Here is a 23,548-nt window from a genome sequence, read left to right on the forward strand (position 1 = left end):
CACCAGGCCTCCCTGTCCATCACCAACTCCCGGAATTCACTCAAACTCACGTCCATCGAGTCGGTGATGCCATCCAGCCATCTCATCCTCTGTCGTCCCCTTCTCCTCCTGCCCCCAATCCCTCCCAGCATCAGAGTCTTTTCCAATGAGTCAACTCTTCGCATGAGGTGGCCAAAGTATTGGAGTTTCAGCTTTAGCATCATTCCTTCCAATGAACACCCAGGACTGATCTCCTTTAGGATGGACTGGTTGTACCTCCTTGAAGTTTACCCCTAGAATCATATAAATGGAAATAGGCCCCAGAGGTTAGGGGCTGCATCCTGGAGGCAGGGGCAACATTTCAGCTCCATTCATTCACCCCCAGGCACTTGCTCATGCCCTCTGCTCACTGGAACTTATGGTGCTTTCCTGTGAGTGAAGACCCTTGAAGTATCATGAAAAGTGATTTTAGTTTCAGCCCATGTATTACCCTGTCGGCCTGAAAATTGTGCCTCTTAAGGTCAGAATTCATGTACTCTGCTAGAGGGGAAAAAAACAGACTTGTAATCCCAACTCTTTGGTGAATTAATAAAAGACATCCCACTTCTAGAATGTCCAAGAAGCTGAGGACACAGCTTCTTGAGGGAGATTGGAACAGAAAGCACTCATTATTGGCCTCTCCTGCTCTAATCAGCCATGTTTGGGAAAACCACAGACTCCTCATACTCCTCTCATCCAGGTAGCACCATGTGGACAGGACTATTATCCAGCAGTTACCCAGACGCTCAGCTTAATATACTTAGCAGTAGATAAAGACGTCCATCCAGAGCCATTAGGTAACCTGGGATTTGATATGAAACCTAATTGGAAGATAATATTCTAATACTTCAGACCTCAGGCCTCTGCTCAGATTGCTAAGATCATTATTCCTAATTTCTCTAAATTCATGATGTAATAAAGAGGCACACAAATTGCTTACCTGTCAAGTGCTACCATTTTAGGAGAATTCGCTGAACTGTTAATGCTTAAGGGACCAGGGGGTTTCAGATTTGGGGTACCTGCTTTCTATTTTGATACTCGATAGGTGTCCCTGTGCTAGTTTGAGATCTCATCCTAGAAATACAATGCATATGTGAGAAGAGTCATGTTCAGTGAGCCCTGGACCTGGATTCTCCATTTGCAAAGATTGATAACGCAGTAAAATACTCTTAACTTGGAAACTGTGAGTAATAAAATGTAATCTTTCTTTGATAGTTCCGAATGCACTTTAAAATTATGCAGTGCCTTGGAGTCACTGCAGAGAATATAACTTTTTATAAATCACAGAACTATAGAAGTTTGGGATTCAATGGAACTTTATGTCATTCAGTAGAGGGTTAATAACTAAGTTTTGTATAGTTGCCAACTACAGTCGATTGGTATGCCTCTGGTGTGCCATGCTGAGAAGGATTTTTTCGTTACTCAGACTCAACAGATGAGTGTAATGTGATCAATTAGCAATGTCTGCCATGGGTGGGAAGAAAGAAAAGTCACTGGCAGAGCATGTATTTTCTGTCCTTAAGAATTCCAGCCTCTTCATTTTTGGCTCAGATGATAAAGAATCTGCCTGCAGTGTAGGAGACCTGGGTTCAATCCCTGGGTCAGGAAGATCCCCTGGAGAAGGGAATGGCTATGTATTCCAGTATTCTTGCCTGGAGAATCCCCATGGACAAAGGAGCCTGGCGGGCTGCAGTCCATGGGGTTGCAAAGAGTCGAATATGACTGAGCTACTAATCTTTCACTTCAGCTTAAGGACAAGTAGAGTTCATAGGACTGGCCAGAATCAACCACCTGGTCTGTGGTTGAACTGGACGGGCCACTAATATTTTATCATAGCATACCACCTCTGTAATATCAACTCACAACTTGTAGAAAATAGAAAATCAAGTAGTAGTTTCTTGGGTATCTAAAAACTTCAGGAATGAAAAAGCACAAGCAGGAAAGGTATTCGGATGGTGATGTACGTTACCTAGGAAACTGATGACAATTCACCAAATAGTTCAAAAGAATTTGAAATTAATTTTCCAGTGAGGCATCATGTGGTTTTAACAAATATAACTGTATTTTAAAATTCAGTTTAGACATTCAGGAAATATGTTTGGATGCCTTCCCAATGCGAGGGACTGTATTGGAGTGGCGAGAACAGTAATGAGACATTCTAGGCAAAAATCCCCCAGGATCCATTCAGGAGATACTTCCTGAGCACTTACTTGAGTCAGACAGTGTGCTCAGTCCTGGAGATTCAAAAGTCAAGTAAAACTCTGCCTTGAAATGGTTTTTCTCATAGTAGGCAATATCTGGCACCATAACCAATGGTTATAACAGCTGTTTTGCCTTCTAGGTTTTCAGAGGATTCCAAGAAACCCAATCTAGAGATGAAGCTCTAAAGCAAGGTAGAGTGTAGTAAGGGACAAGCTGGTGATTTTTCAAAGTAAATATCCAGTATAAATGGGAAACTTCAGGCTGTAAATATTTTAATCTTTTATTGAAGTGGATTGGATTTATTCATGTTCTATGTATTGTAGCTATGGTTTATCATTTCTGTTACTGTATGATATCACCCTATGTAAGTAGACCTCAGTGTCTTTATCCATTCTATGGTTGGAGGATATTTCTGTTGATTTCAGATGGGAATTATCACCAAAAATATTTCTATGAACATGCCTTTTTTATTGGAGTGTAATTGCTTTACAGTATTGTGTTGGTTTTTCTGTACAAAGAAGTGAATCAGTGATATGCATACACATGTACCCTGCCTGTTGGACCGCCTTCACACCCCCACCATCCCATCCCTCTGGGTCGTCAGCGTGGGTCAAGCTGAGCTCTGTGCGATATGCAGCGCCTTTGCACTATCTAAAATAACCGTTTTACACATGGCAGTGTGTTTATGTCACACCTAATCCCCCAGTTCATCCCACTCTCCCCTTCCCCTGCTGTGCCCATGTGTCCGTTCTCTGTGTTTGCACCTCTGTTCCTGCCCTGGAACTAGGCTCATTTGTACCATTTTTCTTGATTCTACATACATGCATTAATATACGATATTTGTCTTTCTCTTTCTGACTTACTTCACTCTGTATGACAGACTCTAGCAATCCACTCCAGTACTCTTGCCTGGAAAATCCCATGGACAGAGGAGCCTGGTAGGCTGCAGTCCATGGGGTCGCTAAGAGTCGGACACGACTGAGTGACTTCACTTTCACTTTCAGGTCCACCCACATCTCTACAAATAACCCAGTTTCAGTCCTTTTTAGAGCCGAGTTACAGTCCGTTGATTATGCATTACATCTTCTTTATCCACTCATCTGTCGATGGACCCTTAGCTTCCATGTCCAGGCTATTATAAGTAGTGCTGCAGGGAACACTGGGGTACATGTATCTTTTTGAATTATGATTTTCTTAAAACCATAGGTTTTTAAGAAAGGTTTAAGAAAGGTTTTTAACAAAGGTCCATCTAGTCAAGGCTATGGTTTTTCCAGCGGTCATGTATGGATGTGAGAGTTGGACTATAAAGAAAGCTGAGCACTGAAGAATTGATGCTTTTGAACTGTGGTGTTGGAGAAGACTCTTGCGAGTCCCTTGGACTGAGAGGAGATCCAACCAGTCCATCCTAAAGGAGATCAGTCCTGGGTGTTCTTTGGAAGGACTGATGTTGAAGCTGAAACTCCAATACTTTGGCCACCTGATGTGAAGAGCTGACTCACTGGAAAAGACCCTGATGCTGGGAAAGATTGAGGGCAGGAGGAGAAGGGGACGACAGAGGATGAGATGGTTGGATGGCATAACCGACTCAATGAACATGGGTTTGGGTGGACTTCGGGAGTTGGTGATGGACAGGAAGGCCTGGCGTGCTGTGATTCATGGAGTCGCAAAGAATCGGACACTACTGAGTGACTGAACTGAACTGAACTAGGGTATATGTCCAGTAGTGGGATTGCTGGGTCATATGTAGTTCTATGTTTAGATTTTTAAGTAATGTCCATATTGTTTTTCACAGTGGCTGTAGCATTTACATTCCCACCAGCAGTGCAAGAGGGTTCCCTTTTCTCCATACCCTTTCCTGCATTTATGGTTTGTAAATTTTTTGATGATGTCTATTCTGACTGGTGTGAGGTCATACCTCATTGTACTTTTGATTTGCTTACTCCTTGGAAGGAAAGTTATGACCAACCTAGATAGCATATTGAAAAGCAGAGACATCACTTTGCCAACAAAGGTCTGTCTAGTCAAGGCTATGGTTTTTCCAGTAGTCATGTATGGATGTGAGAGTTGGACTGTCAAGAAAGCTGAGTGCCGAAGAATTGATGCTTTTGAACTGTGGTGTTGGAGAAGACTCTTGAGAGTCCCTTGGACTGCAAGGAGATCCAACCAGTCCATCCTAAAGGAGATCAGTCCTGGGTGTTCTTTGGAAGGAATGATGCTGAAGCTGAAACTCCAGTCCTTTGGCCACCTCATGCGAAGAGTTGACTCATTGGAAAAGACTCTGATGCTGGGAGGGATTGGGGGCAAGAGGAGAAGGGGACGACAGAGGATGAGATGGCTGGATGGCATCACCGACTTGATGGACGTGAGTCTCAGTGAACTCTGGGAGTTGGTGATGGACAAGGAGGCCATTCATGGGGTGGCAAAGAGTCCGACCCGACTGAGCGACTGAACTGTACTGAACTGAACTGAATAATTAGTGATGTTGAGCATCTTCTCATGTGCCTCTTGGCCATTTGTATGGCTTCTTTGGAAAAATGTCTGTTTGGGTCTTCTCCCCATTTTGTGATTGGGTTGTTTGTGGGTTTTTTTTTTTTTTTAATTAAGCTTCGTGAGCTGTCTGTGTATTTTGGAGATTAATCCTTTATCCATTGCTTCATTTGCAAATACTTTCTCCTATTCTGAAGGTTACCTTTTCATCTTGTTTATGATTTCCTTTGCTTTTAAGTTTAATTAGGTCCCATTTGTTTTTGTTTTTGTTTTCATTATTGTAGGAGATGGATCAAAAAAGTTCTTGCTGTGATTTATGTCAAAGAGTGTTTTTCCTATGTTTTCCTCTAAGAGTTTTATAGTGTCCGGTCGTACATTTAGGTCTTTAATCTTACGCATGCATCTCTACTGGGGCTATCCCTATGATACAACAGCTGGGTCACCTGTGTAAGCATTATGGAAGCCCTTCCAACAGTTTACAAAAGTGACTGGGACCAATTTAAATCCCTACTAGTAGTGTTGGAGAGTCCCCATGTTCCATATCCTCATCAAGATTTGCTCTTTTCAGTATACTTAATATTAATCAGTCTGGTAGGTATCTTAGAGTTTTAATTTGCATTTTCCAAAATTACTAAGAAAGTTGAAAGTGAAAGTGAAGTGGCTCAGTCGTGTCCGACTCTTTGTGACCCCATGGACCATGGCCTACCAGGATCCTCTGTCCATGGGATTTTCCAAACAAGAGTACTGGAGTGGGTTGCCATTTCCTTCTCCAGGGTTATCTTCCCGACCCAGGGATCCAACCTGGGTCTCGTGCATCTTAGGCAGACACTTTACCGTCTGAGCCACCAGGAAAGTCCTAGAAAGTTGAAGACATTCTCAAATTTGGTGGGCTTGCTTTGGTGAAGTATGTGTTCAAATGTTTTGCTTATTTTTCTTTTGAACTTTAAAAAAATTTTTTTTGCACCTTCCTTGATAAGTTGGATTATATTCAAAGTAACAATTTCTTACAAAAGACCCCACCAGAGTACTTCCCTTGGGGTCTGGTCAGGAAACATAGAAAATCCCCAAGTTACCTGGAAGGAGAGAGTTTAATGCAAAGAATTATTAGCTAGATACACAACTGTCGTCTCTGTAACTAAATATCAGGCCGAAAGAAACCACTAAGGTCTACTGGAGTAGCAGCTGCAGGAAATAGTTACCCCGACCCGCCTCCAGGGACTGGAGGGAAGAAGGGAAATGTTGATGCTGTTAAACTCAGAAGCCCAGAGAAGGGGCCTTCGCCCAGCCTGCTGAGCAGGAATTTGAGTCTCTGAGGAGGAGACGCAGCCAGCTGGTGTTTGGTCTCTGAGAAGAGGCGATAAGGCTACTCTCATAAGTGCTGGGAAAGCTCCATACTGGATCTGATTGTTGGTATAAGAACAAACTCACCCTGTTGCAATGAAGTGCTTGGTGTCTTAGGGACCAGAAGCCCTCTTGCAGGATCCCGCTAGCGCCCCCTATTGGCGTCTGTCAAGCAGAGTCGGGTTTTCCTGTCTGGTGCCATCATCCCAAATGGGGGAAGAGTGAGGTCAGAGCTAAGAAGGTGAAGGTTGTTCAGTCGTGTATGACTCTTTGCGACCCCATGGACTGCAAACCCCCCAGGCTCCTCTGTCCATGGGGATTCTCCAGGCAAGAATACTGGAGTGGGTAGCTGTGCACTTCCTCAGGGAATCTTCCCAACCCAGGGATCGAACCCAGTTCTCCCACATTGCAGGCGGATTCTTTACCATCGGAGTCACCAGGGAAGTCCTAAAGGAGCTTAGTACTTGTCAAGAGAACATGAAAACAAAGGGTGTGGAAGGTACAGCCAAAGAGGGGCTTGGATCTAGGCTGGAGATGTGTAATAGTTCAGAGCAGCTAACCTTTAGGAGTTCAAGTAGCTGACCTAAGAGTGTACTTACCACATGCCCACTGCGTAAGGCATCACCTATGCTACATCACAGCTGCAATCCACGAGACCTCAGTGTTTTCCTTCAGCCTAATGCTTAGTTACAGACAGGACACTTCTGATCCTCACACCTCATCTCACAATGGCCCCTTAGGATGAGAGCTCTCACTACTCCCACTGAAAAGGTGAGACCATAAAGGCAAGAGAGTTGAAATCATCTGCCCAAGGTCATACAGCCAGGAGATGCAAGTAGACTAAATATGTAATTCAGATTCATCTAACTCATTTTTATTTTGATATTCAAATCCCAAAATAAAGGGGATTTACTGTAAAACTATACAGAATTATGGTAGATGAGACATGAAAATTAATAGCAGGTGTCCTGACTTCAGAGAACTTTTACAGTCATCAATATTTTCTGGTCATATTAGCTCATAAAACTATGGCAGATGGCATCAATATCTTTCCTTCTTTACTGTTTTTTAAGTCTTTATCTGTTTTTAGCTGGTATTTTCAGGCATCCTTGTCACTGCGGTGAAAAACCACACATTCTATTGATGTGTCTGAAATTACTTTCACTGACTGGTGCTTTGATTTCTATACTTCGCAGATGGTAATTGGGTGAGAACAGTCCTTCTTTGTCTTTCCTAGATTTGAAACCTAGACCCAAGCTGCTCCCAAAGCTATAACCAATAAGAAAACTCCCTGGTTTGTTCCTTGGCTGCACGGGATTGAATGCAGTTGAAGTACCTGTAGCCCAAGCGAAGGCACTTTCTTTGCCTTGGACTCTTCCTCTACATGCTGATCAGCTCTAGGTTTGGAAGAACTATGAGAACTTGTCTGTTAATTCTGAGACAAAGTGTCAGGTGTGCTAAAAATCTGACTTCTTTTAAAAGATGAACCTGTGCGGCAGTTTTGTGGAGTTAGAGGGCATTGCTAGGACTCCCTGGACAGCCTCTGACTCTTGGGTGCTGTGCAGTCACTCCCAGCCACCTCAGCAGTGTCTCCTGGCTCTGCCCTCCCCCACCAGCTGGCCTTCCTCCTGGCAGCCAGATGCTGGGAGCAAGGGCAGACCTACTGCCAGGACACCTGGCTCTGGGGAAGGAGGGCCGCTCAGCCGGCTCCCCAAGGTGCTGTCCGTGCAGCCTGCCCTGAGGTCTCTGACGCGCCAGCAGCCCGCCCTGCATTGCTCTCCCCTCCCCACTGCAGTGAACCACCACAAACTCGGCGCCTTCAAGGATACAGATTTATCGCCTTACTCTTCTGAAGGTCAGATGTTCAAAATCAGTCCCAGTGAGCTAAAAGCAAGGTTGTGGAAGGGCTGTGTTCCTTCTGGAGGCCCTGGGGAGACTCTGCTTCCTCTCCTTTTGCAGCTTCTAGAAGCCCATGAGTTCACTGGCTGGTGCATCACATCTTCTCCTCTGACTCCGACCCTCCTGCATCCCTCTTATGAGGACCCTTAGATCATATTGAGTCCCCCAAAGAGGCTCAGGTGATTCTCCATCTCAAGATTCTTAGTTTAATACATCTGCAAAGTCTCTGTTGCCACATAATGTAACATACTCATAAGTTCCACAGACTGGGCATGGACAACTTTGGAGGACCACTATGGCACCAGCCTATGCCTCAATCCCCACCCCAGTCTCTCTGCTTTCCTCCTATTTCTCAGGACTAAATGCCCATTGTGCTTGCCAAGGCTTTCACCACACTGGCCTCCCTTCCACTCTGCCAGCTCTCCCACACGGCATGCCTCAGCTTTGGGCAGATCATGCCTCGCCCTGCCTTCAGCTATAGTGACTGAGTTCTTTTGGGAAACAAACTGGCCTGGGTTTGGATTTCTAGCTCTGCTACTTCCGTACTGTGTAGGCTTTGTAACCACATTTGAGTTTACCCCTTTCCTTTGTCCTGATTGGGGTCTGGAGGCCTATACTACTTTTTAAAATATTGAAATATAGTTTTTATATTAATTTCAGGTGTATAGCAGAGTAATTCAGACGTATATAGTGGTGGTTTAGTTGCTGAGTCATATCTGACTCTCTAAAGCCCCATGTACTATAGCTTGCCAGACTTCTCTGTCCATGGAGTTTTCCAGGCAAGAATACTGGAGTGGGTTGCCATTTCCTCCTCTAGGGAATACACACACACACACACACACACACACACACACACACACACACACATATCTTCCCTGCTGGCTCAGACAGTAAAGAATCTGCCTACACTGCAGGAGACCCAGGTTTGATCCCTGGGTCAGGAAGATCCCCTGGAGAAGGGAATGGCTACCCACTCCAGTATTCTTGCCTGGAAAATTCAATGGACAGAGGTGCCTGGTGGGCTGCAGTCTGTGGGGTTGCAGAGAGTTGGATACAACTAAACGAGGAACACTTTCATATATGGGTGTGTATGTGTGTGTGTGTGTGTGTGTATAATCTATATCTATATATATCCAGTTTTTTCAGATTCTTTGCTCTTATAGGTCATTCAGAGTATTGAGTGGAGTCCCTTGTGCTGTACAATAGGTTCTTGTTGGTTGTCTGTTTTTATATACTAGTGTATATATGTTAACCCTGAACTCCTCTAATTTATCCCTCTCCCCTTTCCTCTTTGACGTAACTACAGGTTTGTTTTCTCTGTCTGTGAGTCTTTCTGTTTTGTAAATAAACTCATTTGATTCTTATCTTTTTAGATTCTACCTATAAGCGATAATCACATGGTATTTCTCTGTCTGGCTTATTGGACTTAGTATAATAACCTCTGGGTCCATCCATGTTGCTGCAAACGGCATTGGGTTCTCTCTGTGAGCCATGCCTCTCACAGGATAGACTATGACTAGATAGGCAGGGGCTGGACTTTTCTGTCTGTCACGTTCTTTTTCAAGTTGAATCCAGTCCAGCAGTTGTTGATCAGCCCCATCCCAGCACAGGGCACACAGAGGCGAGTGAGGCATGGTCCCTGTCCTCAGCAGACACGCCACAGACCAAGGGACACACAAACACATTTCAAAATAAAGTGGCAAATGCCATAGTTGCTTGGTGAGATCAGGAAAGATTTTTGGATTTAGGGACACTTGAGCTGAGTGAGATAGGAAATACTGTTGCAGGAAAAGGGTTTTGGCTTTTTGTATTCATCGATTACATCACCACCCAAGGCATTGGGCCAAACCATCATCAGCAGAATTTATGCTTGAGTGTTTCAGAATAATAAAAGCTTCACCACTCCGTTCTAAGCCCAAGCCTGGCACAGCGAGAGCTTTTTCTGGGGGCCTGGCTAATCCCAACATGCTCTGCTTTTCCAGAGACAGACCTGACATAAATTTAAAGGAGCTCCATGACTTTGCTGCCCAAGCGTCTTAGCCAACACAAGGGGACTCCTGCCAACAGGACAACAGCCATGTGATGAAGCACAAAAGATGTAAGGCTGCATTGTAGATCAGTGGCTTTCTGACTTTTTAGATCTTGACCCCTTACAGCAGTGTTAGAGTCCTACCTCTGTCAATCCTGTGTGTTCAGGCTTTCTAGAACAAAAGAGCCTCAGGATGGCTAAACCTTGGGGTGAACACAGTAACAATACAATCTCTGAAGGTGCTTCAGTCAGCCGACGTAATGGTCAGTAAAGGCAAATCCCAACATAGTTCCTCAACTACACTAATTCATGCATCAGTAGAAGCAACAATCTGGGACCAAGACTGACGAAGACAGCACAGATGCAGTCGTGTAATGTGGACTCATCCCAGGAAAGCTCTGGGGACCCTGCATCTCCTGTGCGCACATTCTCAGTAGAGGCTTTGCGATGCTGCCAAGGCACTGGGTGGTTGCCAGACTTCTTGATGGAATATAAAGTTAAAGCCCTGAGCAAAGTCTAATAATGGCCTGATATTTTAGCTTATGTAAATCAAGTTTTAGTTACCCTTATTTTTAAACTGTATTTATAAATAGTCCTGGTTGTGTAGCAAAATGAAAATCTATGGGCTTGTGTCTGCTGTCTCAAAAAGACTTTGACCCTGGGATTCATGTATAATCCATCCAGGAAAGCCCCTGCCGCGTATAGGACTCAAGGCCACACCCTAAGAAACACTGCCCCCGAGAAACCAGTATCCATGCCTCACCTCCCCACCCCATAGATGTGCTTCTCCAGGCCCTCTGTCCTGGGCTTCCCCGGTGGCTCAGACAGTAAAGAATCTGCCTGCACGGAAGCTGGGCAGTGTCTAAAGAAGAAAAAGAATAGTGCTCCAAACTGTATGAAAAGGAGGAACCTGGAGGCATATCCAGGCAGTGGAGGGACAGGGTCCCAGAGGATAGGACGAAGGTTAAGGTACATCCTGTGAACTACGATCTGAATTCACAGAGTGATAGAAAGTGAAAGCTCATTAAGGCCCAGGAAATCACTCAGCCTTGCCCCTCCCCCTTCACAGAGAGAAAGTGCCTTGTCATCATAAAAAATAGAGACAATATCACCTGCCTCTCAAGACTGCTGTAAATTCAGTGAGAGGATATGCGCAAAGCATGTGTATCAACCGGGCTCAGAGAAAGCATTTAATATGTGCTTTCTGGTCAGTGACAGAATGAGAACTAGGTCCCCTAACTTAGAGGAAGTGCTCTGTCTGGCTGCCAAGAAGCCCAGGCACACAGGAAACTCATAACAAAGCATCAGCCAAGTCAAGAGTGCAATCTTGGACCCAAGCTCTGGTCCACTCAGAGGGACTGTGTGTGTCTCTGTTTGGATAGCAGTGATTTTCAAGCCCAGTGCATGACTCCATCCTCTTCTTGGGTCCTTAGTTTTGATTAAGCTTTCGGATGGCTAATGTTAAGTCCATAAGTAATTTTCAAAAATGTATTTATTTATTAGTTTTGGCTGTGCTGGGTCTTCATTGCTGTGCGCGGGCTTGCTCTAGCTGCAGTGAGTCGGGGCTGCTCTCGCAGCACGTGCGCTTCTCACTATAGTGGCCCCTCCTGTTCAGAGAGCAGCTCTGGGGCATGTAGGCTTCAGTCATTGTAGACCAAGGGCTCAGTAGTTGCGGATTCTGGGCTTAGTTGCTCCGAGGCATGTGGGATCTTCCCCCAACAGGAATCGAACCCATGTCTCCCATGTCTCCCTCATCGGCAGGCAGATTCTTATTCACTGTACCCCCAGGGATGCCCCTGTAAGTGATTTTTGTGAAGGACGGTGAGTGAGTGATACATCCCTTCAGTGCTTGCTGAAACGTGTCCCCTCCTTCCGGCAACCGTCATTGTTTACATGAAAAAGAATGTGGGCCGTGGCCGCTGCGCTGGGCACTTTGTCAGGTTGCCTATGTCCTTGGTTCTGCCACCTCTGCCTTCAAATTGGAGCACAGCCATGAGCAGATGTTACGTTGCAGTCCTCGTTCTGCCTCTCAGTGGCTCATTATCCTGCTGCTCCTAGTAGGATTAAGCTCCCTGAGGACAGGCACTCCTGTGTGTTTTCTTATACTGGCAGTTTCCCCGGTTCCTGTAACACCACCTTGCACACGGCACACAAGCAGTGAACATGCTTGTTAATCTGAGTTTGAAGAAAGACAAGTGATTCAGAGTCTGGAGTCTGAGAATGCTTTTAGTCTCTGAACACATTCAAGTTCTCTTCTCAGCTCTGGCCCTGGCTTGCAAATCATCTTAGCCTTTTTCTATCTGCTTGGCTTTCCAGTTATTAATAGTTTCTCTACCGAACACATTATTAGATTCTTTTATCCACTGTTCTATTTTTCTTTCATTGAAGTTCACATTTCTTGTGCACCCATTAATAACTTGATATGACATATCTTTCCCAATTAACACCCAAATTTTTCGCTGCTTTTTGGTGTGAGTGATAAACTGAATTCAGTGGCAGCTAAGAGTTTATTTACTAGAATTTGGGGGCCTGGATCATCTTCACACTATTGAAATCATATTTATTCAGACCCTCATTTGATCGGTTTTTCCTCTCTTTTCATATCCCTCATGAATTGCTTGACTTTCTTACATAGTACAGATGCTATGAGATACTTTATTGTCATTATATCTCCTTTGGTCATTGTTCTGATCTCTTATTTTTGAGCTAGTAGCTTCTGGAGTTACTTGATTCCTGGCCTTGGGTCACATCACGGTGTTTTAGAACTGTCCAGGGACTGTCAAACCACAGTCCCCTTAAGTGTAGAAGAACGATGAGAGCTAAAAGCATAAGCCTCAGCTGCCCCACTTTCGTTTGTTATATTTATTTATTTACGCCTCTGGGCAAAGTATTCTGAAACATATATGTGTGTGTATTTCTGAACATGTGTATATATGTTTGTATGTTTGTATACATATGTACATTCATGTACGCATACACAGGCTTCCCGGGAGACAACTGGGGTAAAGAATCCACCTGCCGGTGAAGGAGACAAGAGACTCGGGTTCCATCCCTGGGTTGGGAAGATCCCCTGGAAAAGGAAATGGCAATCCGCTCCAGTATTCTTTTCTAGGAAAATCCTTTGAACAGAAGAGCCTGGTGGGCTATAGTTCACGGGTCTGGAGAGAGTAGGACAAGACTCAGTGACGAAGCACATAAAAACGTGCATACACACATCCTCAGACATCCACGAAAAACTCTGATTTGGTTCCATCGTGTGGCTGATGTTTCTCACACAGCCAAAGGACAGAGTGTTTTGAAGGCACACTTGGATTCACTTTGCCAGTGAAATGTGTGTGGCGGGGGCAGGTGTCACGGGCAGGCAGGAGCATTTGAGAGGCAGCGCTCAATTCGTCAGGCTTTTTTCTCTGCCACAGCAGCCAGTGATTATCGACCTGCATAAGATAAAGAGGTGCCACAAGATTGAAGCAGACTGGACTGGGGACCCATCTCGGAGAAGCACCAAACCCAGAAGAGACCTGATGTGGGCCAGAAGCACACTCGTGTGAAACCACTGAGATTTTGTTTGAACGGCCAAACTTCACACATCCTGGCCGTTACCCTTACAACAGGCAAGGCCAAGAATAGAAGGCCAAGGAGAAGATGTTGAAATGACCCAGTCTAGATGAGCTGGAAACAAGGCGATGACCAGAACCCAGGACTCCGTGCTCCTTGCTTTGCGTTCATCCTCCCCCATGCTCCAGGCGCCTTTACCTGCGGTAGAAACAGCATGCTGCAGTGGGGGAAGCTCCTGGATGAGTCGTGAAAACAGTAAACAAGTTTAAAACCATAATTTGCCCCACATTTTACTGTCTTGCAAAATCACCCCTCCTTTACCTGTCAAGTCAGAGATGGATGGGATGGAAGGAAGTCTTAGTGAATTGCAGCTCTGAGTATCATCACCCATAATCATTTTTGCAAATAATCCAACATGCTTGGGACTTGAATAGGCTCTGGTGTCCCTGGAAATACTACCATCGCAGTGAAAGATGTATATAAAGGTATTTCTTCGAATCCCAAATTATTCACCATATTACTGAAATATGAAAGTGAGTAGTTAATAAAATTGTCAACATTTTGAAGGAGCCATGAAATATTCTTACTCGATCTGGTTTTATGCCTGCTCTCTCCCCTCTAGGTCTGCATAAAGCAGACAGGATCCATCTTTCATTGCCTGGTAACTCTGGGATTTACAGGATAATAGATGCCCAACTGCACATCCCATGACAATGGTTGCTAGACCCAGCACTCAGAAGGAAGGGCTGCAGAGCAGGACTCAGTATTTCTTTCCCTGATACTCAAGAGTCCTCTTCAAGTGGAAAAAAGATCTCTCTGCTTGGACAAGTTTTGCAAACTCTTTGTGGTTAATGGAAATTAGGAACATGAGAATTAATGTTCCTAATTAATGTTTTAATTCCAAAGATTTTTTTTTCTTAAGTTACAGCACAACTAGAATAGTTAAAAAAAAAAAAAAAACACCTCATGAAAACTATGCCCTTTAAGACTGAATCACAGAGCTACAAAAGATTCAAGATCCCTAATTTCAACCCTTTCTTGTCAAAGGCACAGCTAAACATGAATATGAATCCTCCACATGGGTTGTTGAAGACGGTGTGGACCCAGCACGATGCTCCAAGCTCCTCTGGGCCATATGATTCGTTGCACAGATGGGCACACTTTGGGGAGTGGAACGGGGTGGTGGGTGCCCTGGTTGACTGGACACACACCACGGCCGTCCTGGGCCGGTCAGGGCGTGGTATCACTCTCCCCAGTACACGCCATACGTCAGGTTGCAAACACAGTGCCGGCGGATTCTGGCAGGCACTGCTCTGGCCAGCTGGGGTCTCCAGTGGGTCTGTGGGATCTCTTAGTTGCCCTGCAGCATGTGGTATCTCCCTGGACCAGGGATCGAACCCGTGTTCCCTGCATTTAGATGGGCCACCCCATGTACAAGGGTAGCTGCCAGTTTTGGTTTAAGACAGTGGTTCACATGCATGAATCGAACCCTCAGTTGCCAGATATTCCCATTTTTAAAAGGAAATGGATAACTACACGTGCCAATTCCTTCAAAAGCTCAAAATACCATAAAGACCAAACACATTCACAGAATTCTCACTTGGGGTTCACCAGTTTTTGACCTCTGTCTTAACGGCAGAGGGAACTGTCATACCGGAACACGCGAAAGGCCTCCGGGGGTGAGGCAAACCTGTTGCTTTACACGCGCTTTTGCAGAAAAGGTAAAGAACTGGAAGATTTACGCAGTTCCAAAAGTAATGGATTCCTCACTACAGTTTTTAAAATTTATTGATGCATTTAATTTTTTAAATCATTTGTTTTTTGAAATGTTTGGTTGCACCAGGTCTCTGTTGCTGACCACAGGGTTTCTCTAGCTTAGGTGAGCGGGGACCACTTCTCATTGTGCTGAATAGGCTTAGTTGCCCCGTGGCACTTGGGATCTTCCTGCACCAGGAATCGAACTGTGCTCCCTGCATTGGCAGGCAGATGCCTATCCACTGAGCCACGAGGGAAGTCCTCATCCCTTCAATTAAAAATGACAACAGAATATGCCTACAAGTAAATCTAGCTGTGCTTTTTCTGAAGTTCATGATTCTTTTTAAAATCTCTTAGGTGTTTGTACTCGCTTGGCTCATTTTATTGGGCAAACCAATATGGACCTTAATCTTCATCCCTGCAGGAGTGTATAGGAATGAAATAGTTGCCTTTAATCATATAGAAACACCTTTCCCTTCTCACCGTTCTCCCTGGCTGCCAGGACGACTTTCTCTGCATGACATCAGCCAGAGTTGTGTCTCCTGGCTCCCATGAGCTGCAGATCATGGGGGAGGGGACTGGGGCATGATGGACTGAGAGCGGACATGACCCCATGGGGCTGGGCACACCATTGCCCCAAACCAAAGGAGGGGTCTTAGTCAGGGAGGAGAGAGGAATTGGTGCTGGATCAATCAGCAGTGTCTCCCATTAAGGGTGCCATTCATTCATTCACTCTGTAAACATGTTTTGAGCACTTACTAGCTCTTGGGACACAGGATTCAACACAAGAGGCACAGATCTCTGACCTCTCCCACTGAGTTGACACTCTTGCAGTGAGGAGGATTTTTAAAAAAATAATTTTATGTATTCATTTATTTTTGGCTATGCTGGGTCTTCGTTGCTGTGTGAGCTTTCTCTAGTTGTGGCGAGTGGGGGCTACTCTCTAGTTTGAGGGCATGGGCTTCTCACTGAGGTGACTTCTCTTGTTGCAGAGCACGGGCTCTGGGGCACGTGGGCTTCAGCAGTCACAGCTCCTGGGCTCTAGGGCGCAGGTTTAGTAGCCGTGGTGCACAGCCCTGGTTGGTCCGAGGCACGTGGGATCTTATCGGTTAGGGATGTGACCCATGTGGCCTGCGTTGGCAGGTGGAGTCTTTACCGCTGAGCCACCAGGGAAGCCCAGTGAGGAGGATATTTTTAAAAAGTAAGTTTCACAGTATTTTAGAAGTTGATCAATCCTCTGGGGAAAAAAAAATAGATAAAACAGAGGAGGAGGATAGAGGGTGATGAGACTAGGGGTGGGGTTGCAGTTAGATGTTGGATAGTCTGGGAAAGACTCCCTAAAGAGGGACATTTCATCAAAGACCTGGAAGATGTAAGGGAGCGAGTGGTGGATCTGCACGAGCAAAGGGCATTCCAGGAAAAGGGAAGGATCTACAGGAGCAAAGGGCATTCCAGGAAAAGGGAAGGGCTGGGGCAAAGGCTGTGTGATGGGAGTGGCCCCCTACTTGGTTGTAACACAGAGGCCAGAGCAGAGGGAGAGCCTGGAGGGTCACGGGAGGTCAGGACTCCGGGGCCACTGGGCGGAAGTGGCTTACAGTGAGATAGGGAATGGAGGCGTGGTTCTGAGCAGGGTGTCACGTGGTCTGACCTGTGCTTTAAGGGGCTCACTCCAGCTGCTTTGCTGAGGATGAACTGTGGAGACCAGTAGTGGAAGTCAAAAAACCATTATTCAAGCTACTGTAGTAATCCAAGTGACAGATAATTGACTGCTTAGACCAAGGTAGTAGCTTTCTTTAACACATTAAACATATACAGTATATGCAAATGATAAAAAAAAAAAAAAAAGCAGAAAGGAGCCAAAAAAATTGTCTTCCAAGTCTGTACATCCCTTTCTACTAACATAGTGTACAGACACCAGAAATTAAAAGTACAGTGGGGACTTTTTTGATTTGTATTTTGTCTCATCTAATATTAGCCTCAATTTTATCCTGTTAAAGGTAATTCTTGAACTATAAGACAAAGATCTTGTAAGTTTATAAGACAAAGCTATAAGTTTCCTTTCCCACTGGTTTGCCGAGCTTCTTATCAATGAACACATTTCACAGAAGCAAGAAGAAATGTGAGCTACTCTGTGTGATGGCTCGCTTCAGGATAAAGTTACCCAATTAAAAATAAATGGTGAATGATCATGTTTTCCTTTTTGGTTTTAATAACCAGGGCTTAATCCAAGAAACCTGCTTGCTGAGATGTTTTTGTTCAGTAGTCATTTGTTGTTGCCCCTATTGAAAGACATAGCTATGGATGACTGGGTAGACTCGGGGTGGTGGGGGTCGGGAGGGATGAAATGAATGCGGGAGCAGATGGTGAATGTGAATGAAGGCGAGGAAAAGGAGGCAAATGGGGAGTGAAAGGTGCACAGATGGCAGCGGCAGTGACCCGGGGGCCGAGCACAAAAGAAGAAAGAGGCGCGAGTGCCTCTCCAGCCACATCTGCTGACCCCGCCAGGCTCACAGCTGTCCTCTCTTCCCCACAGGATGCTTGGTTGACCCAGGTGCACGGTGCTGGTGCCACCTCTGGGCAGGACCCGGGAAGGTCAGAGCTTCCTTGTTTAGGGGCCAGATGTTTCCTGGGTAAAGAAACTTCTGTTGGAGGTAAGCACAGTTCTTTGCAATTCTGTAGATCATAGACCTATATAATTCTATAAACCGAGACTGATAATATATATACGTGTGTACTTGTAATCACCTTTCTCCCTCCCTCCTTCCCTCTCTCTCTCTCTCTCTCTCTCTCTCTCTCTCACACACACACACACACACACACACCTTTCTCTCATAGGTCTATCATTCTCTCTTGTATTTTCCTTCACCTGTCTAGAGTGACCATCTTACTTTCAATAACCCATCATGACAGTATATCCTATGTAACTGTTATTAATCTATAACCTGTAGTGGTTATATATAATCATAAAAGGCAATGCTGTCGTGAATACTACAGCCATTATTAGCCAGAACAAACCTGAGACACTGCTTGGCCTACTCTCATTTGGCAAATGGATAAACTGATCATGTTTTATGGCTAGAAGCCATAAAAGAATTGATCAAGGTCACAGAGCGGTGTTCGGGGACAGAAGGTGGAATGACACTGAAAGGATCCGTCAGCCTCTCTCCCAAGGAGCTTTTCGGCTTTTAACTTCTCAGCGAGCAAACTTTGGGAACAAACGTATTTTAAACTGTTCGATTCATTGTTTTCTTCAGAGCAGTGCTTTTTCTTCCTCTCACCCTTCTCCTCACCATGTTTAGGTTTTCTATTTCATCACTGAAAAGAGTGAAAAGACACTAATCAAGCTTTTGTCCATCATCCAAATAGCCCTCTGTGCACCAATGCGGACAGAGTTTTGGAGGAACAAGGAAAAGTAGCTTTACTTCGTTGCCAGGCAGAGATGGAACGCCACAGGCTAGTTCCTCTGAGACTGTGCCCGCCTCTGGGGAGCCGTCTTATAGGCAGGCTCATGGTCTGGGCTCAGTGGGCAGGATCAAAGCAGTGAAGGTGTTTCGTTCTTCTTTCTTCTGCAAAATTTCAAAATGGCCACAAGTGGCATCAGGCAGCTAAGTAACTGGGTTTGGTGGGCTCCTGGTTTATTGCCTATGACCTTTCTGAAATGAAGAATGCTCCAGGGGAGTGTGGGCGAATATAGCTAATTTACTTCCTTTTTCAGCAGAAACTCGCACAACGTTGTAAAGCAGCTACACTCCAGTTAAACAAACATGAAGGCCAGGTGACTCGGTGGAATATATGCTTCACACAGACTCAGACAGTGATTGTGGAATTCTTTTGTGAAGGGCAAGTCTAGGTACATGCACTGTGAATAGTGAAAGTTAACCTAAAACGAGGGTTGCTTAACTTACAGGCCTGTTTTGCAATTCACTCTTCCCTTTGTTATTAGGAAAACCCCATTTTTTATTTCTCTTGTAACACAATGACTCATTTTAGTTGAAGTAATAACGAGTAAGCTATTTTATATTGACAATCTCACTTGCCAATCATAGGCCTTTCTCTGTTCTCTTATCATTTCTAGTATTTGTTTCAGACCAATGCTTATTAATTTTGGAAAAGATATATGAAAACTACTTTTGATTGTTGTGAAGAAACTCGGGTATAACCCAGCCGGCTTTGAAATAACATGCATTTTCCCAGTCTTCATGTATACAGTTTTTATTTTAAGAATTGGAGCTAAGGCTGTATAAATGGGTTCCTATTTGCTTCCCGTCTCCCTTGTCAAGAGCAAGGTGGAGACTGAAGAATCTGAGCCTGTTTCCGTATGGGTGTGAAATGTCCTATCAGGGACGGGAACAGGCGAGGGCTCTGTACCAAGCGCAGCGAGCACGAAGGGCAGCTGACACAGCGCTGAGTCCCCGCGGTGCCGGCCCTCCTGCCTTTCCCGGCAGGCCAGTGCGCTGTCCTCCCCGCGGGCGCCGCAAGGGGGAGCTGTGGCCCGGGGCGCAGCGACAGCGGCGCTGCACCGGCCCTCCCCCGGCGGCCCGGGTGCCGCCCTGTCCCAGGCTCCTTTGCGGGTAAACAGACATGGCCGGCGAGGGAGACCCGGAGGACGCTGCGCACAACATGGGCAATCACCTGCCGCTCCTTCCCGGTAACTGTCTGGGGCCTGTTCCTGGCAGCGGGAGAAGGCGAGGCCAGAGGCGCAAGGGGCGCGGCGGGGCCGGGGAGGCTGGCGGGTGGTGGCAGAACCTGCTCGGGGCCGCGGGCCCGGAACCGTAGTGTTTCTTAATGCAGCTCGGCTCCCCCTAGTATGGGGACGAGGGTTTGGGGAGGGAGGAGGCTGTCCCCAAAGGCAGGGACTCCGTGCTCTCCATCCTCTGTGTGCCCAGAACTTGGCTCCAAGGAAATGGCGTGAAACTGGGTGGGGAAAGAGGGAGACTGGGGCCTCCCAGCATCCCAGACTTTTCTGGGACTTCATCCCCCGCCCCCCATAAGAGTGACCACTAATTTATTAATTGCTACCGTGTCACTGGCCCTGCCCCAGGCGTTTTGCGTGCATTTTCCCATTTTATCCTGCCCACGTCACTGTTGTAGTCCTGACTTGGTGCGTGAGAAATGAATTGGCAGGTTAGTGTGTGACTTGTCCAAGGTCACACAGTTACAGGGCCAGGAGTCCTAGTCAAATCTGTCTGTCTGCATAGCTGGTGTCTCTTAAACACCCAGTGCCGTGCCGGTGTTTGGTCTGTTCTTAGGCTTGTAGTTCAAGTACATGGTAGAATAAGCCTAATTTTAGATACTTAGAACTGGGATATTAAATTCGGGATTCTTCTTCCTTTATGTTTTGTGAAAATTTAGACCTTGGCCTTATGTTGGAATAGTGGGCAGAAAAAAAGTCTGGAATAATTGTACAGTTTTGCCATGGAATGCTGTAGACAGGAGTTGCCTTGCAAGAGGCGTATCAGCCAAACTGAGACTTAGCGGAGTCACTTCACTGTGTGCCAGAAAGTGTGTTATATATCCTGAAGGTAAAAAGAGGTATAATGCAGTCTGATACTTGAAGAAGTTTATCATGTAGCTATGGTTCATGAAAATATAACTAGCAGAAGGCCAGTGATGTAGGCCAGATAAGTAAATCGTCAGAGGGAGGGATTGACTGTGGCTGAGAAGGACTGGGGAAAGGCCCTGTGAAGTGAACTGCAGACATCCAGAAGCATTATGACCTAGGATAGACTCACAGAAGATAAGGCCTGGAAGGTAGGTTGGGGCGGAGTGTTGGAAAGCTTGCATCTCTTGCCAGTGGGATCATGAGTTTGTTCCATGGATTGAGAGAAGCAGTTGTGGATTTCAGACCTAAGGGAAGCTGTGCTTGGAGGATGACTTTGCCCACTGGGAGGGGTGTGGGCCAGAGGAGGAAGAGACTGAAGGCATGCCCCTGCTGTATGGAAAGGACCTTTTCCATGAAAATAGATTAGAATCAGAGTCAGTGGTCCATCTGGAAGCAACCTAGCTGAATTGAATTTGATCAAAGAGCTGAGCTGTTTTTTCAGAGACATCAGCCCAACTCTATCCGTGCCAAATCCAGTGTGTTAGGGAAGATGCTGATGTTCTGTTGGTATCCACATGGTGCTCCTGCACGAGATGAGTCATCACACTTCACCCCGGTAGCTCTGAACGGTGTGTTTTGTCGAAAAAAATTGAGAGCACGAGGGGCTCAGAGAGATTGTCAGTACCGTAGTCATGCTCCTGCAAATCATGTATGCCTTATTTTTAGAAACAGTCATTTGTCCATACTTCTGTGGGGTATGAGTTGTTTGGAAGAGTAATTCTCTTTAAGTGCTTAAGTAGTTGCTTAATATTTAAGATTTGAAGAATCTGTCCCAGCCAAAAAAAAAGCATAAAATAATACATAAACAGCCAAGTAGGAGGAAGTGGGTTTCAGCCATATATAGGAGAAAGGCTAGTTTATATAAAGGAAATCATTTTGAAATGAAGTTGGAATAGTTAAAATGTAAATTTAAAAATTAAGAGTTCTAGCCTTTGAGCTAAAAGTTGACCTTTAAAACTTTGCATAATAGAGCAGTAAAGTGTCAAAAGAGCACGATGAAAGCCATGCCATCAGAATTGTGAATGCAAGGAAGTAGATGCAGTATATTTTTGTCATCGGTTTAGATTTTTCTTTGTTATCTCTTGGTCTCGTTGAATTTTTTTGTTCTTAGGAAAATTTTGTATGCAGTGTTAAATCACTGAACATTTGAATTTAAGTTGAAATAATTAGGTTGTTCTCTTTGACAAACCCTTATATCTAAGGACTTTGTAGGAATTAATAGAAAGTCCAAAGCAGTTGCCATATTGAAAAACATTTATATTTTCTTGTCAGGAACCTAGCTGGAGGTGGTTAGATTTAAATAATGATATGCACAGCAGAAAGTAACTATTTTGCAAAGCCATTTTATCTATTTAGAAGTTTATTTAGGAGCTTGCTTGCTTTTTAGTCCCTTCCTCTTTCCTTCTTTCCTGTCTTCTCTAGAAACGCTTTAAATGCTTAAAAAAACGTTATAGAGATTGTCTTGCTTGTGTCTGTCATTTTTCAAATGAGGAAACTAAGGTTTCATCGCGTGGGATGAATTGTCTGCTGTGTCAGAATCAGCTCCTAGTGAGGGAGAAGAGCTCCGTCTCCTGTGCAGAAGCATTTCAAATAGTTTATGCAGGTGGTCACCCTTCAAGGAAGTGGGACACAATCCCTACCCCTTAGATGTGGGTTGTGCCTCGTGGTTTGCTTCCCAAGAGTACAGTGTGGAAAAGAGGGGAAAGGAGCTTTCCAGTGGAGAAGCCTGGCCAATACGACCCCACCAGGTGATCCAGGTCAGCCTCAGCAGTTCTAAGGCACGCCAGTAGTGTGCACCCTTGATAAGACATGATGAAAATGGCTCTTCACCTCCCTGGGCTTCCTCCCCAAGAAAATTCTGACTTGAGGGACATTCTACAAAGCACCTGACCAATAGTCCTCAAAACTGTCAAGGCCATCAAAAACAAGGAAAGCCTGAGAGACCCTCCCGGCCCAGAGGTGGCTGAGGAGACCTGACGACCGAATGTGACCTGGTGTCATGGGCAGGGTCCCGGAACAGAGGTAGCGTAGTCGGTAACCACTCAGGAAATCCAAATAGAATGTGTTTAGTTAATGGTGCTGTGCCCACACTGATTCCCTGGTTATGGCAAGTGTGCCACGCTAATTAAGATGGTACCTCTCGAGAAACAGGTGTGAGGTATAAGGAACTCTCTACCATCTTTGCAACTTCTCTGTAAGTCTTAAACTATTCTAAACTTAAACATTGGTTTAAAAGAAATAGTTAGAGCCAGACTCAGCCTAGACGCCCCCTCTGGCCTCCTCTTCACAGTACTGTCGAGATTCCCAAGTGTGGATGGTGTTCGTAAGAACTCCTCTTCCCACGGGCCTGGAATCCCTAAGAAGGAATTATGTATTTGAACGGGAACGTAGCTTTTATATCTCCATTCCCCTGTTTTTTGTTTTTTTGCTTATAATACTGTACTTTTACAGCAGAGGAAGAGGAAGAAGATGAAATTGAAATGGAAGTTGAAGACCAGGATATCAAAGAACCCAAGAAACCAAACATCATAAATTTTGACACTAGTTTGCCGACATCACATACAGTATGTAACTTTGTATTAGATCTAGTATGAGAGATGTGTACATGTAACTGTAGATAAGAGTTCTTGAAAATGAATGACTGCTTTTAGCATTACCTG

At 45.2% G+C, this 23,548-nt stretch overlaps 1 protein-coding gene across 5 annotated transcripts in view; it reads left to right on the forward strand.

The window, feature by feature from the left end:
* Positions 1 to 23,548, forward strand: part of CRBN (cereblon) — a 405,868-nt gene that overhangs the window by 364,301 nt on the left and 18,019 nt on the right. The window contains exons 5-6 of one of the 5 annotated variants that reach the window (XM_044934064.2): positions 17,820 to 17,937; positions 23,340 to 23,452. In XM_044934064.2, coding sequence (XP_044789999.2) covers positions 23,369 to 23,452 — 84 coding nt within the window. In that variant the 5' untranslated portion in view covers positions 17,820 to 17,937; positions 23,340 to 23,368. Of the gene's footprint in view, positions 1 to 17,819; positions 17,938 to 19,027; positions 19,137 to 19,785; positions 19,935 to 23,333; positions 23,453 to 23,548 lie in introns of those variants that run through there. The other 4 variants (XM_044934065.2, XM_025272595.3, XM_006074591.4 and 1 more) reach the window with 4 other exon arrangements.

The sequence above is a fragment of the Bubalus bubalis genome, chromosome 21, assembly GCF_019923935.1.
Source record: "Bubalus bubalis isolate 160015118507 breed Murrah chromosome 21, NDDB_SH_1, whole genome shotgun sequence".
NCBI classification, from domain to species: Eukaryota; Metazoa; Chordata; class Mammalia; order Artiodactyla; family Bovidae; genus Bubalus; species Bubalus bubalis.